A 14,916-nucleotide genomic window follows, 5' to 3' on the forward strand; every position below is an offset into this window, starting at 1 on the left:
AAAAAAAAAGTAAGTGGATGGGGATCTTAGACAATCTGGGTTCAGCTACCTAGTACCCAACATGGGAATCTGGGCATGGTAGGAGCATGCTCCAGCAATCCCAACCCTGCGGCTACAGCTAGGCGAGTCTAGTCAATCAGTGAGAGACCCTGTCTCAAAAAATAAGGTGGAGGGGCTGTAGAGACCACTCAGTGATAAACAGCACTTCCTGTTATTGTAGTGGACCAGAATTGGATTCTTAGTGCCCATGTGGAGGCACCTCACAACTACCAGTAACTCCATCTTCAGGGAGTTTCATGCCTCTCACGCACACGCACACAAATAAAAAGAAACCAACGGAGAATGATTGAGGAAGACATCAAGGCCAACCTCTGGCTGCCCTATGTGCACACACGTGCATACAAAACCTTTAGAGAGCCTGTAAGATGATCAGTGGAGGAAAGGCACTTGCTAAGAGCCCAAGGATCCGAGTTCAGCATCCTGGACCCATATGCTAGGAGGAGAGAACCTGCCTCCTGTAGGTTGCCCTATGGCAGGGCCTCCCCTCAAATAATTAAATGTGTAAAACCCTTCAGCACCACTGACAGTAAGTCCACACGTATCTGTACACATATATATGAGCACTGCCACGGACAACATGACAGACGCTGAGGCAGGAAAATAGCTGTCTGATGTCACATGGGTCACACCCAGATACAGTCACAAAGGGACAGAGTGATTTACGAGTAGAGAGATAGTCACATGTCCCCAAAATACAGATCATGGTTGCAGTTTATCACCTATGTCACAGGGCCACATGGGGACACCATTTCTGTGTGATTTGTCCCGAGGCTCATGTGATGTCCTACATTCCATGCTGAGGGGTTAAATATGATGGGTTGCAGAGACGGGGACACAGGGCTGCTCTTCCAGGGGACACAGGTTTGATTCCCAGCACCCAGAAGGACGTTCACAACTGTTCTGTAGCTCCCAGCATTCTTGGGTTGCAGATATACATGTGGTGCAGACATATATACAAGCAACAACAACAACAACAAAAAATGGTACACATAAAACTACAACAACAAAACTTAAAAAAATAGAAGGTAGCCACGTCTCTAGTCCAAGCACGGGGAGGTAGAGGCAGGAAGATATGGAGTTCAAGGTCACCCTCCGCTACACTGGAACCTAATCTGGGCCAGATGAAACAGTCTCAAAAAAGAGACTGGGGGTGGGGGGGGGCTGGAGAGATGGCTTAGCAGTTAAGAGCACAAGAGCACTGACTGCTCTTCCAGAGGTCCTGAGTTCAAATCCCAGCAAGCACATGGTGGCTCACAACCATCCGTAATGAGATCTGATGCTCTCTTCTGGTCTGTCTGAAGACAGCTACAGTGTAGTTACATATAATAATAAATAAATCTTTAAAAAAAAAAAAAAGAAGAAACAAGAGTCCAGTGAGATTACTCAGTGGGTCCAGGCACCAGCTGTCAAGCCCGATGACCCGAGTTTGATCCCCTGCACCAGGATGGTGGGAAAGAACTGACTCTTGTAAATTGGGCTGTACCTACTACTCATGTGCTGGGAATACCTACATATACTACCATGCTCAGTTCATGCAGTGCTGGGGATTGAACCAAGGGCTTTGCATGAGAAAGCACTATAGCTTGCTACAGGGAGCTACAGACCCAGACTGGACTCATTACCACACCTGTGCATGTGTGACAATGGATGTGTGCACACACTGTACTCACGCCAGGGGGAAACCTCAGCTGTGAGTTTTCACTTCTGCTCTGTTAGAGGCAGGGGTCTGTGGCTGGCCACCATGTATGCTGGACAGCATTAGTCTCTAGAGTCCATCTCTGCCTACCGTGCACCATAGAAATGCCAGGTCTCCAGCCGGGCGTGGTGGCGCACGCCTTTAATCCCAGCACTTGGGAGGCAGAGGCAGGTGGATTTCTGAGTTCTAGGCCAGCCTGGTCTACAGAGTGAGCTCCAGGACAGCCAGGGCTATACAGAGAAACCCTGTCTCGAAAAAACAAACAAACAAACAAACAAAAAAACAAAAAAAAAACAAAACAAAACAAAAAAGAAATGCCAGGTCTCCAAACACAGTCGCTGAGCTGTGTGTCTTTTTTTGTTTGTTTTTTAAAGATTTATCTATTTATTTATTTTACTTTTTTGCATGAGTGCACTGTAGCTGTCTTCAGACATACCAGAAGAGAGCATCAGATCCCCATTACAGATGGTTGTGAGCTACCATGTGGTTGCTGGGAATTGAACTCAGGTCCTCTGGAAGAGCAGTGAATGCTCTTAACCACTGAGCCATCTCTCCAGCCCGAGCTGTGTGTCTTTTAGGGGTCAAATGCAGATCCTCACACTAGAAGGCAAGCACTTCAGAGTCATTTCCCTGAGACATGTTTTTAAATTCTAATTTTAAAAAAAAAATTCTAATTTATTAAAATTCTAATTTAAAAAAGCTGGAGAGATGGCTTACTACTTTTCAGGAGGACCCAAGTTCAGGTCCCAGCACCCATTCCAGGTAGCTCCCAAGCACCTACAATATCAGCTCCAGAAGGATCCAGAGTCCTGGCCTCTGTGGGCGTCAACACTCAAGGATGCAGACACACACATAGACCCATAATTTTAAATGTTAAAAAGAATCCTCACAATTTAATTTTGAGCTAGGATCTCACTATGCAGTCCAAGGTGACCTGCTTGGACTGAGTTGTGCAGCACCACAGCTAACTTCTTTTCTCCTTAAGTATCCAGGTGCAGATATTTTATTATAGGAACGAAAACTGACCTAGTATAAGGAAGGACCTTGACATCCTGGCAGTGACAACAGCAATGCTGAAAGGGGACTAAGGTGTCACACACAGAGGCCAGACAGTTAGACACACAGGGAGTGACACACTAATGGCCCACAGCTAAGTGGCCTGGGGGCAGTACCTAGGTGTGATGGTAGCGCGCGCGCGCGCGCGCGCGCGCGCGCACACACACACACACACACTAGGTTGGCCACATGAAGCCCCTGTGTGCATGCACCCCGTGTGTATGTAAACATCTAGAATTCAGCTTCTGCTTCCTGTAGTGCCAACCCCTGGCATCCTCGAGCCACCATCACTCACATCAGGGGCCCATGGATGCCATTCTGGATGCTAGTCACCAGCCTCGGGGGTGCCACCTCATGGCACAGGTAGTGGCTGGAGTCAGCCGTCAAGCGGAAATAGCCATCCACCAGGGCCACAAAGGACAGGGCCTCAGCCTGGGAACCGAGGCACAGCAACTGTGGGGCCAGGGGGACATGGTCAGGGATCCCGGCAGGTCACATCACAGCCTCCCTCCACCAGCCTACTGCCCAGGGGTCCCACCAAGCACTTGTTGTCTTGAAGGTGGATGTGCACACAACGCTCCTTTAGCACCACGTGGGAAATGTCCTGGAAGTCACAGAAGTAGGTCCAAGATGGTTCCTGAGGACTCTCTGCCAGGTGCTTTCCAGTCTCAGGGGCCTTGGGTTTCCTCCCAGACCAGCTGCCTTGGGGATTCCCTCTGCTGTTACTTCTCTCAGATTCCTAAACACCAAAGCAGTGTTGGGGATGGGAGACAGCAGGGCAAGGATAGTTTGATTTCCCTTCAAACAGAAGGGACAGAAGGACACTGGGCTCAAGCCTCTAGCTTCAAGCTCGAAAGCTGCAGGGGAAGCACTACGAGTTCAAGGTCAGCCTGAGCTATAGAGAACTGAGTTCCAGGTCAGCTTGTACAGTATGGAATAAGACCCTAACTCAAAAGATGAAAATAAAAGCCCCTCAGATGGGCGGTGGTGGCACATGCACATCTTTGATCTCGGCATGGGGCAGAGGCAGCAATCTCTGTGGGTCTGATGCTAGGAGTTCCAGGACAGCCAGAGCTACATAGACAAACTCTGTTTCAAGAAAACCAATAAATAAATAAATACCCCTCAAGGGCCAGTGAGATGGCTCAGCAGGTAAAGGTGCTTGCTTCCAATGCCTGATGACCTGGGTTTGATCCCCAGAGCTCACATGGTTGAAGGAGAGGAACCAGCCTCCCCAGTTGGTATCTCATTTTCACATGGACACTCTGGGATACCAATGCCCTTCTCCCACAAATAAATAGAGGAAAAAAAGTCAAAGGGACAAAAACAGGACAAATTGACCATCCTTGAAAGCCAGGTGAAAAGGCAGGGTAGCTCAAGTGAGCAACCCTGAGGGACTCCAGCTACAGTGACTGCTCACCTGAGGGGTTCCAGCTACAGTGACTGCTCACCTGAGGGGCTCCAGCTACAGTGACTGCTCACCTGAGGGGCTCCAGCTACAGTGACTGCTCACCTGAGGGGCTCCAGCTACAGTGACTGCTCACCTGCATTTGCAGTGGATGCCACTGGATACCTCCGGTGCCTGTCACCAGTACCTCGTGGGTGGGAGGCCCGGAAGCCAGCTCTGGGCCTGGGTCCCCAGTGGTCTGCTCACTGTTCTGGATGTAGCAGGGGTCCCTCTCAGGCTGAGCCAGGACCTCCAGATGATACACAGGTATATGCTCTGAACCAAAGCGAGGAGCCAGCCGCTCTAGGGTGGCCAAGTACTTAACCATCACAACCTGTTGGGAGATGTGACCAGGCCGGAAGGCCCGCAGGAAGCGGCGGAAGACTCTGCGGAGACGCAGGCGTGTGAGCACATTGTGCTGGCGGATGTGCTGGCGGAAGGAATGAGGGATGCAGTTCTTGAAGCTGTAACAGTGACAAGGGGGACAGAGAGGTCAGGAGTCGATGTAGCCAGATAGGCTGGTAACATGATGAGTGGCTTAACCTCCCTGCTGCCTAAGGCCTATGTCATGGATGCGGACATAAAGAACCCAATCGAAAAAGTACCACAGCTTCTGCCCTTAACCCCAGCACTGTATAGTGAAACTATGTATAGTGAAACTTTGTCTCAAGTTTTTTTTTTTTAGTTCATTTTTATTTTTCTCTGTCTGTGTGTGTGCACATGAGCCTGCACATGTACATGTGTGGTGCACAATGAGAAGAAGAGAGCATAAGATCCCCTGGAACTAGAGTTACAGGTGGTTGTGAGCTGACATGTGGGTGCTGGGAACTCAGTGCTCAGAAGTAATCAGCCATCTCTCCAGCTCTTTGTCTTGGTTTTTATATCATATAATTTAGCCCAGGCTAGCTTAAAACTAATTGTGTAGCCCAGGATGACCTCAAACTTGAAGAAAATTTCCTAGTTGTATGTGCTGGGTATATGAATTGCAGGCACGTACCACCACATCTGGCCCTGATTTTTGTCTTGTGTCTTGGGGATGAGGTCTCACGTAGTACAGACTGCTCTTGAACTTGCTATGTAGCTGACACTGACCTTGAACTCCTGGTTCTCCTGGCTCCACCTCCCATGTGATATAATTACAGGTCTGACCAACTACTCTTAGCTACTTTTGGGGTTGGGGGGACTAGGTCATATACACTGTAGCCCAGACTAGCCTACAACTTGTAATTCTCCTGTCTCAGCATACTACTGGCTGCTGTGACTATAGGTCTGTGCCATATGCCTAGCCAGAGACACACCCTTACTGAGCTTCCAGAAATTGCCTAGGATTTGAAGATCTGAGCCCCGTAGTGCCTTCCAGAAGCCTGTAACCGACAGGGAACCCCACTTCTGTACGACTGGCTTTTTTTATGGGATTCTTTCTTTTCTTTTTGAGACAGGGTCTCTATGTAACCCTGGCTGTCTTGGAACTCACTATGTAGAGCAGGATGGTCTTGACCTCACAGAGATCTACCTGCCTCTGCCTCCTAGGTGCTGGGATTCAATGTGTATATGAGGGGCTAGAGAGATGGCTCAGTGGTTAAGAGGTCTGTTAAATGGTCTGCTCTTCCAGAGTTCCTCAGTTCAATTCCCAACAACCACATAGTGTTTCACAAGCATCTACACTGGGATCTCACGCCCTCTTCTGGCATGCACGTGTACATGCTGATAGAGCCACTCATATATGAAATTAATAAATAAAATCTAAATTTAAAAAAATATGCGTACCACTACATTCAACTTGAAGTAATGGTTTTAAAATACAAATAAGGGAGCTGGGGAGATGGCTGCACTTCCAGAGGTCCTGAGTTCAATTCCCAGCAACCACAGGGTGGCTCACAACCATCTGTAATGGGATCTGATGCCCTCTTCTGGTGTATCTGAAGACAGTGTACTCACATACATAAAATGAATAAATCAAAAAAAAAAAAAAAGATCTCTGTGAGTCTGAGGCCAGCCTGGGCTACAAACAAGAATCCCTTGTTCCTACTTAGTCTTTCTACATTTAACATTGTATTTCTTTAATTAAGACTCTATACTATTTTAACTTCTGTGTATGCCATGTGTGTGGGGGTGTCAGTGAAAATCAAGAGGGTTTTAGAACCCCTGGTGTTGGAGCTATGGACAGTTGTGAGGCAACTGACCTCAAGTCTTGTGCAAAAGTCAGATCTGCTGCGCCTTCTCAGCCCCAGGGTTTGTATTTGCTTTACGACCCAATCTACTTCACAACACGTGAACTCGCAGAGTTGATATTATGTCCTAACACGTAGTACATAGTAGGTGCTCACACATGTTTGTGGGATGAATGAAGGCAACATGAGAGGTCCACTCTGGGACTCCAGGGCATGGGGACTTTAATCCACTTACTCCTGGTCCCATTCCATTCCCAGTCACCTGATCTCTCTAGCCATCTCCTCCAGGGGGACGCCGCGGCTGAGAGCAAGGTGGCAAAGGTGCAGGAAGGCCATGCCCAAGCTCTCATTCTTAAAGTGGTGGATTTCCTCCTCGCTAGACAGGTCCCGCAGAGACACCACATCGTTCATGAACTCATGTTTTCCCTGAGGGGTAGAGGGATGGATAGAAAAGGAGGTGTGGGAGGTTTTTGCTCTGTTGCCAACAAACTCTTAATTTCCTACTTCTAGGCACCTTGTGGGGAAGGAAGAGCTAAGCATTTTCCTAAGAAGACCGAGATACACATACCACCTCTGCAGGAGTTTAAGACCATGGCAGACATTACTAATCAATCTGAGCACTCATTCACTCCACCTTCTTTTGGTAAACAGAGCTAACAGATCCCAGCTGGTATGAGCTGAAACATATAGCTGAAGCGGAGCTGGAAGTGGAAGGGAGTCTGTACCTGTCCCTTTGTTCCCCGAGATGGTCTAAATTCCTCATCCCTGCTCATACCTGCTCAAAAAGGTATTCAAATGAGGCAGAGTCCAAGAGCTGTACACCTTGCTCTGCCCGGTCTGAGGAAGTCTCTGCCCCTGGGAAACCACATCGGTACACAGCTGGCTCCTGGGGATTCATGCCGTGCCAGTTCCGGAAGTAGAACCTGCAAGAAGGGAAAGGATGAATGGAGCCAGGAGTCAGTGGGGAAAAGTGCTTGCCAAGATCAACCTGGGTTTGATCTGAGAGACCACGGCACAGTGGCTATCCTGGATTTCCTTCCACACTGGTGCTATGGCACAAAGATACATGCATGTGCACATGCACACGCGCGCACACACACACAGTGCACACACCACACCCAAGCACACAAACACACTTACACTCTCCCACACATGCTCCCTACTCACCTCATTCGAAAATAGAGGTTCAGGCTCACATCTTGGGATGTATCCAGAATGTGGTTTGGGGGCAGCCAGACCTTAGCCTGTGCATCATAGAGCGCGAAGAGATTCAAGCAGGGTGGGGTGATGCCTGGAACACAAAGGGAGGTAGTTAGAAGCCACACCATCTGCAGATCCTGAGGCTCCTACCCCCACTGACTCCTGCACACACCCCCTTCCCAGGTCCCCTCCCATCTACAAGTTGTCAAATGCTGACATATGCACAAGGCAGGTCAGCATTCCCTCCATACCAAGGCTTCCCAGGACTACATTTCCCAGCTTCCTTGCAGCTTGGGTAGGGATACTGGACTAAATGGCATGTGATCCCAGAACTCTGGAGGCCATCCTGAGCTATATCGAACTCTAGCTCAAAAACAAAACAAAATAGGCTGAGCATGGTGGCCCATCCCAGCACTCAGAAGGCAGAGGCAGGTGGACTTCTGTGAGTTCCAGGTCAGCCAGGGCTCCATAGAGAGACCCTGTTTCAACACACAAACAACAAAAACCATAGGTTTCAACCTGTCAGGTAAACACAAATTCTTCTCCAAACTTACTACAAGTTAATCTCACTAAGGGCTTGAAAAAATACGGTACCTTGCTTATAAAACAGCTTTCTTATATGCCAACTGCTTTGCTCTCTGGCTTAAGCCTTCCATGACTTCCTATTGCCTGTGGAGAAACCCTAACCCTTTCCGTACTGAGTTACCCAGGCCTGGCTTCGACTCTGATGCTTGCTTTTCATTCCTCTTGTTTGACATAAGGCTCCCAAAGCTCAGGCTGGTCTCAAAGTCCATACGTAGCTGAGGCTAGCTGTGGATTTCTTTCTGAGCTTCCTGCCTACACTTCCCAGAGTATAGGGATGACAGGTATGCACCCTCATGCCTGGTTCTTGTGGTGCTAGGGGTAGAAGCTATAGTTCTCTGAGTGCTGAACAAGTGTTCTACCAGCTGAGTGACATCTCATCCCTGAGTTTTAGTTCCTTTTCCAGTTCTTAGAACTGGTACCCCTGTTAGCCTGAAGGTCTTTTGGTTCCTCAAACAGAGCATGTACTCTGTCTGGACATGTGTGGAGACTAGTTTCTCTGTGGCGTAGAGAGAATCTCTTGAGCACTGTGTGGGAGCATCACCTGTCCAAATAAAGTAGGAAGTATTAGGTGGGAATTCTGGTAGAGAGAGGAACTCTGGGAGAGAGTCAGAGGTGGGGAGAGATCTGCCCTGAACTCTGGGGAAGTCTGACACATGAAGCTGAGAAGAGGTAGCCAGCCACATGGAGTAGAATAAACAGGTTAATTAACTTCCAAGCTAGTCAGGGAGCAAACCCAACTTATGGCCTAGGCCATAAATAAATATTCATAAATAATTAAGTCTCAGAATTGTTATTTTGGGAACTGGGGCATGGCTGGAAAAGCCTGTAGTTACAATCAAGTGCAGGCCCTGTTGCTCATGTTGACACAACAGAAAGGTGTGAGAGATGTCTCAGTCCACCTGCTAGCACATTTCTTGTGATGGTTTGATGACCATGTCCCAACGTTCACAAGATGATATCACCAAAGTCATGTGTTAATGGAATTTAAGGGTGGTACCACTGACATGTGATTAGGACTAAAGAAGCTGCATGTGGCCTCATAGTGATAGCAACTTGACTTTGGGGGACACACAGAGGACAGAAATTAGCACTCTGCACAAACTGGGAAATACCCTAATCCCTCACTGGGAGATTCTAGGTGGCTGATATACCACTGGGTCAAATGGCAGCCCCTTTGCTGGGGGACTCTTCTTTTCCTAAGACTTATTTATGTGCATTGGTATTTTACCTGCATGTATGTTTGCGTAAGAGTGCCAGATCCCCCTGGAATTGGAGGTACAGACAATTGTGAACTACCATGTAGGTGCTGGGAATTGAACCCAGGTCCTCTGGGAGAGCAGCCAGTGCTCCTACCAGTGAACCATCTCTTCAGCCTCTTCACTGGGAAATTCTAGGCAGGAGCTTTATCTACCATTGAGTCTAAGATTTTTTTTGAATCAGGGTCTTCTTGTGTCATGAGTTTGGCCTGGAACTTGTGAGGCTCCTCCTGACTCAGCTTCCCATTTCTGAGATCACAGGCCTGGCTCAGCAGTGCTCTCCTTCTCAGCCCTCTAGAACAGCCCCTACTGGTCCTGAGGTAAGCTGGCACTTGCGCTCACACCTTTTCATCCAGTGGTGGTGAAACCCAGCATTGGCCCCTCCCTGGGGCCCGTATACTCACCAACTTTGTGTGCTATGTGGATGCAGACCTCCTCTGCAGTTAGAGATGTCTGGCTGAAGGTGACCCAGGGCTCTCCACCCTCAGGCCCAGGCCAGTGCAGCAGCACCATCAAGCGTCCCGTGGGTACCAGGGGCTGAGCTTCTGTACCATCTGCCTTGCTGTCTTCCGAGGTGGCTCTCCACCCACACAGAGGCATGCTTGCCACCATTCACTGTGCTGGCTGAGTGAGGACAGGCAGCAACACTTATCCGCCTGCCACCCCTTTCAGTGATAGCAAAGACATCTTATATTTTTGGTTTCATTTTGTTTTTTCAGACAGTCTCATGTAGCCCAGGCTTGCCTCCAACTCACTACTATACTCTCTTTCTTAAAGATATGTGTGTGTGTATGTGTGTGTGTGTTATGCAAACACACGTACGGCGTATATGTGAAGAAGGAAGAAAGAGAGATATGTGTCACCTACCACCTGGGGAATATTTATTTAGTTTGAACAAGCACTTGAACAAGATCTTATTATACTTTTTCCAGGCTGATTTTCAATTCAAGCAATCCATCTGCCTCAGCGTTCCCAGCAACTGGAACTACAGATGTACAACAGTACTAGCAGACTGAGCTGTCTTGTCTCTGGAAGGTCAGTGAGGTTCCCACGGTCCATCTGTCTAGCTCAAGCTGACCTTATAATGAAAAAGCCTCCTGACTCTGCCTCCTGGTCGCTAGAGCAGGAGTCACCGACTTCCTCCTTCAATAATCTTCCAACAGTCTGAAAAGCTACCCCGAGGTGCAGAGTTACCGGCTATCCCAGCACATCACAGGAAATCAAGGTTATCCTTAGATATGTAAGGCATTGAAGGACAGCTAGGGCTCCATAAGAGCCTGTCTCAGGAGATGGGTCAAGGGGAAAAGGTGCTTGCTACCAAGCCTGGCAACCTGAGCACTATCCCTGGCACCCACACGATGGGAGGAGAGAACTTACCAAAAAAGCTGTCCTCTGACCTACACACATCCCTATAAAAACACCTTAATAATAATAAACAAGTGATGGTGGGGGGGCTGGAGAAATGGCACAAAGGCTCTGCCGAAGGTCCTGAGTTCAATTCCCAGCAACCACATGGTGGCTCACGACCATCTGTGGTGAGATCTGATGCCCTCTTCTGGAGTGTCTGAAGATGCTACAGTGTATCTACATACAATAAATAAATCTCTCTTTTTTTTTTAAAGTAATAATACACAAAAATAAAATAAGTTCAAGCCAGGCACAGTGGTGCATGCCTTTCACTAACTCTGTGAGTTCAAGGCCAGCTTGAGTCAGTCACACAGTGAGATGCTGTCTTAATCAGTTAATCAGTCAGCCAATCAATCAGTATCTGCTCTGAACCAAGGGCTCTGAGGGCAGGCAGGCTTGATGTAACAGACCTGGCAGTACGTCTTGGAACTTTCTATGTGACCTCAGGCAATGCACTTAACCTCTCTGGTCCTCCATTTCCCCAGGTGAATAAAAGATGCAGAGATGGTTGCTATGGAAAGATCTTCCAACCTGGTTCTGCATGGTACTCTGGGTCAGCAGGACCTGAATTAGACAGGAATAACAACCACCCAATATGACACAAAGAGAATCCACTGCGTGCGGAGAAGTTGACAGCCATGCAGCATGTGTCCTGCATCTACTATGTCCTGACCACCAAAAAGCAGTACTACATTTTGGGGCCAGTGAGATGGCTCAGCAGGTAAAGGGACTAGTGGCCAAATTTGACAACCTGGGTTTGATTCCTCTAACTCACACAGTGGGAGAGAGAACTGCTCTGAGTTGTCCTCCACTTATGCTGCATAAGTACATACATGCACACACAAACACAAATATGTGCAACTTAATTACGCTATGAGCTTCACCATTTCAACTTTCATCTCAGCGCCCCAGATCCACCCCTGTAAGAGACCGGGACTGCTCTGACTCCCTTTGGAGGGGTGCCACATGGGACCCCACATTTAAGGGACAAAGTTCCACATGCACACACCTTTAATCCTAGCACTCGAGAGGCAGAGGCAGGTGGATCTCAGAGTTCAAGGCCAGCCTGGTCTACAGAGTGAGTTCCAAAACAGCTGGGATTACACAAAGAAACCCTGTCTCATAAAAATAAAAACAAAAGAGTGTGAATATGGTGCGTGTGTGTGCATGGTGTATGTGCATGTACATAGTGTGTACATGTGTGCATGTTGTAGGTGTATATATTCATGTTGTATGCATGTGTGTGCAGGCATATATGTACATGACATGTATATATGTACATAAATTATATGTGTACTTAGTATATGAGTATATACAAGTGCATGAGTGTAGGCATATATGTGCATTTCATACGCAGTGTGTATGATACATGGATCTGTGCATAGTGTATGAACATGAGTAGGCATATATGTACATGCACAGTGCATACATGTGTGTGTACCTGACTGTGAAGTCTGCTTCCCATATGTAGATATGGAGGCCAGAAGTAGACATTAGGTCCTTCCTCTATTACTTTCTACTTTTTTAATGCTTTTTCAGACATGGTTTCTCTGTGTAGCCCTAGCTGTCCTGGAACTTGCTCTGTAGACTGGCTGGCCTCAGCCTCAGAGATCTGCCTGCCTCTGCCTCCCAGGTGCTGGGATTAAAGGCACACACCATGGCTGCCTGGCTTCCACCTTATTGTTTATACTATGTATGAACATTGTGCCTACATGTTTGTCTGTGCTATACTTCATATGTGCCTGGGTACTGATGGAGGCCAGAAGATGGAGTAAGATCCCCTGGAACTGAAGTTATTTATGGTTGAGAGCTGCCATGTGGGTGCTGGGAACAAAATCTAGATCCTCTGGTTCAAAGACGACCTTAGCCCTGGGTCATCTCTCCTACTCCTTCACCTTATTTTTTGAGGCAGGGTATTACTAAACCAAGTTTACTGTTCTGGCTAGGCTGTCTTGGGAGCCCCTAGGAGCTTCCTGTCTCCATCCCCTAGTGCTGGAGTGACATGCCTGCTGCCACACTCCAGTTTCTGTGAGTGCTGGAATTCAAACTTGGGTCCTTATGTTTGCAGGCACTTTTCCAACTGAGGGAATATCCATTCATCCTTTATTTATGTTTTTGATATTGGTCCAAGAGTGTAGCCCAGGCTATCCTGGAACTCACATTGTAGCTCACACTGGCCTCCAACTCATGGTGATCCTTCTGCCTCTGTGTTCTCAATGCAAGAATAATGCACTATACTAAACATCTCACACACACACACACACACACACACACACACACACAATTTTTATTTTGAAGCAGCATTTTACTATAGAGCCTAGGCTGATCTAGAGCTCACAGCAATCCCCCTGCCTCTGCCTCCCCAGTGTTGGACTCGGAGGCATATAGGTCAGCAAGCCTGACCTTGAGCCCACCAGCCTTAACAATTTATGTGACTACAGGCGCACCTACAGTCAGATCTGCCGGAACTTGTCTCCTCTCTGGGCCAGTCTCTCATGAAGAAAGAAGGTAGGGGCCAGTGTCTATCTCAAAGGCTCAATGGGAAAGTGTCTGGCCCACAGTAAGCGGTTAATAGTTGTGGACCATATATATTCATGTTCAAGTCGCCATTCTGGGGATATGGGCTTTTAGGAGAATTCTTTCCTCCTTCCTGGATCTTCTAAAAGATCCAGGCTCAGCTTTGAAGACAAAATCCAGGTAGTCTGTACTTGCAGAAGCTGCATCTCTCCTCACCGACTGCCCGAAAACTTACTTGACCATCTGGCCCAGGTAATAACTGCACTGTGCACTCCAGGTAACCCACAGTCCCACTCTGGGGAAGTGCTAATGCTGGCAAGTCCCCAGCTCCTCCCGGTCAGCTTCCCAAAGGGGACCCTCCGCACTCACCATTTCCGGAGTACTCAGGCTTGGGATCCTGGACCCCGCCCCACGGCTGTCGGGAGCCGCTGGAAGTCCACCGCCTACGCGCCACTTGCGATTGGCTGCCTGAATTGCGCATGCCCTCTGGCTGCCGTCCGTCCGGCCCAGCTTACGTTCCTACATTCCTATTGGTCATTGTACAAGAACGGCGGCGTTCTGAATGTTGATGGTGAGGGATTATTATTTTAGTCGTGATTTGTTAGCGCGGCCAGCGGAACCGAGGAGGCCTCTATGATTGGACGTCCGAGGTGAGGGCGGAAACGCAGAGGAGGGCAGCAGGGCCGGGCGGAAAAGTGAGCTCTGGAGGGGGAAGGGCCTGGAACCTGCGTTGCCTAGGCTTCTGCCGGCCTACCCCGGGACATCGCGGCTGCAGAGTCACCCAGGCCCGAGGCTCCCAGTGCTATCCCTACGCCTAAGTTCAATGTCATCCTCTTTGCATTGGGTTGGGGGCAAGACCCAGTTTCTGTTATTGTTTTGGTTTTTGGAGACAGTGTAACTCTGGATGTCCCGGAAATTGCTCAGAAGACCAGGCTGGCCTGAACTGCCTCTCAAGTGATAGGATTATAGGCATGTGCCACCACCACCACATCGCTGGTTTTAAGACAAAACAGTGACAAAAAAATTAGTCCTTAGCGCTCTTCTTCTTGAGAGCCCAACCTTGGAAGTGGTCTTGTCCTTGGTCTGTGCAGAACCACATTAGGCAAGAATCCTATAAAATCACACCCAACCCTTAATCTCTGACCAATACCCCTCGCTTATGTTGTATGCCTTCCCTGTATGTTTGTCCTTCCCTTTAGCAAGGTCTGGAAGGATGGTTCAGAGGCTAAGGCTACTTAGTGCTCTTCCAGGTAATCCAGGTTCAGTACTCACCATCCACATAGCAGCTCTCAACCATCCATAATTCCACTTCCAGGGGATTCAACACCCTCTTCTCACCTCTGCAGGTACCAAGCACACACATGGCACATATACATATATGCACACAAAATACTCACACACTGAACATTTATTACAAACAAACACAACTAGCATGTTGGTAATTCCAGCACTTGGGAGGTAGAAGTAGGTGTATCTCTTTGAGTTCAAGGCCAGCTTGGGCTATGAGACCCTGTCTCAAAC

General features: G+C 48.3%; 1 protein-coding gene and 1 long non-coding RNA gene across 8 annotated transcripts in view; one reads left to right on the forward strand and one right to left on the reverse strand.

Moving 5' to 3' along the window:
- The window catches only part of Tyk2 (tyrosine kinase 2), a 26,483-nt gene extending 12,215 nt beyond the window's left edge, over nt 1–14,268 (reverse strand). Inside the window, exons 1-9 of one of the 5 annotated variants that reach the window (XM_031345866.1) lie at nt 13,765–14,268; nt 11,289–11,442; nt 9,876–10,095; nt 7,598–7,721; nt 7,206–7,353; nt 6,693–6,856; nt 4,357–4,723; nt 3,351–3,551; nt 3,108–3,265 (exon numbers count right to left, since the gene is read on the reverse strand). In XM_031345866.1, the coding sequence (XP_031201726.1) occupies nt 3,108–3,265; nt 3,351–3,551; nt 4,357–4,723; nt 6,693–6,856; nt 7,206–7,353; nt 7,598–7,721; nt 9,876–10,083 (1,370 nt within the window). In that variant the 5' untranslated portion in view covers nt 10,084–10,095; nt 11,289–11,442; nt 13,765–14,268. Of the gene's footprint in view, nt 1–3,107; nt 3,266–3,350; nt 3,552–4,318; nt 4,724–6,692; nt 6,857–7,205; nt 7,354–7,597; nt 7,722–9,875; nt 10,875–11,288; nt 11,444–13,764 lie in introns of those variants that run through there. The other 4 variants (XM_031345863.1, XM_031345865.1, XM_031345867.1 and 1 more) reach the window with 4 other exon arrangements.
- Nucleotides 1–14,916, forward strand: part of LOC116073787 — a 44,565-nt gene that overhangs the window by 25,911 nt on the left and 3,738 nt on the right. For 2 of the 3 annotated variants that reach the window (XR_004111903.1, XR_004111901.1), the window contains exons 4-5: nt 10,404–10,506; nt 11,364–11,599. This is a non-coding gene — a long non-coding RNA (uncharacterized LOC116073787). Of the gene's footprint in view, nt 1–10,403; nt 10,507–11,363; nt 11,600–14,916 lie in introns of those variants that run through there. The other variant, XR_004111902.1, reaches the window with a different exon arrangement.

Source organism: Mastomys coucha, unplaced genomic scaffold, assembly GCF_008632895.1.
Source record: "Mastomys coucha isolate ucsf_1 unplaced genomic scaffold, UCSF_Mcou_1 pScaffold23, whole genome shotgun sequence".
NCBI classification, from domain to species: Eukaryota; Metazoa; Chordata; class Mammalia; order Rodentia; family Muridae; genus Mastomys; species Mastomys coucha.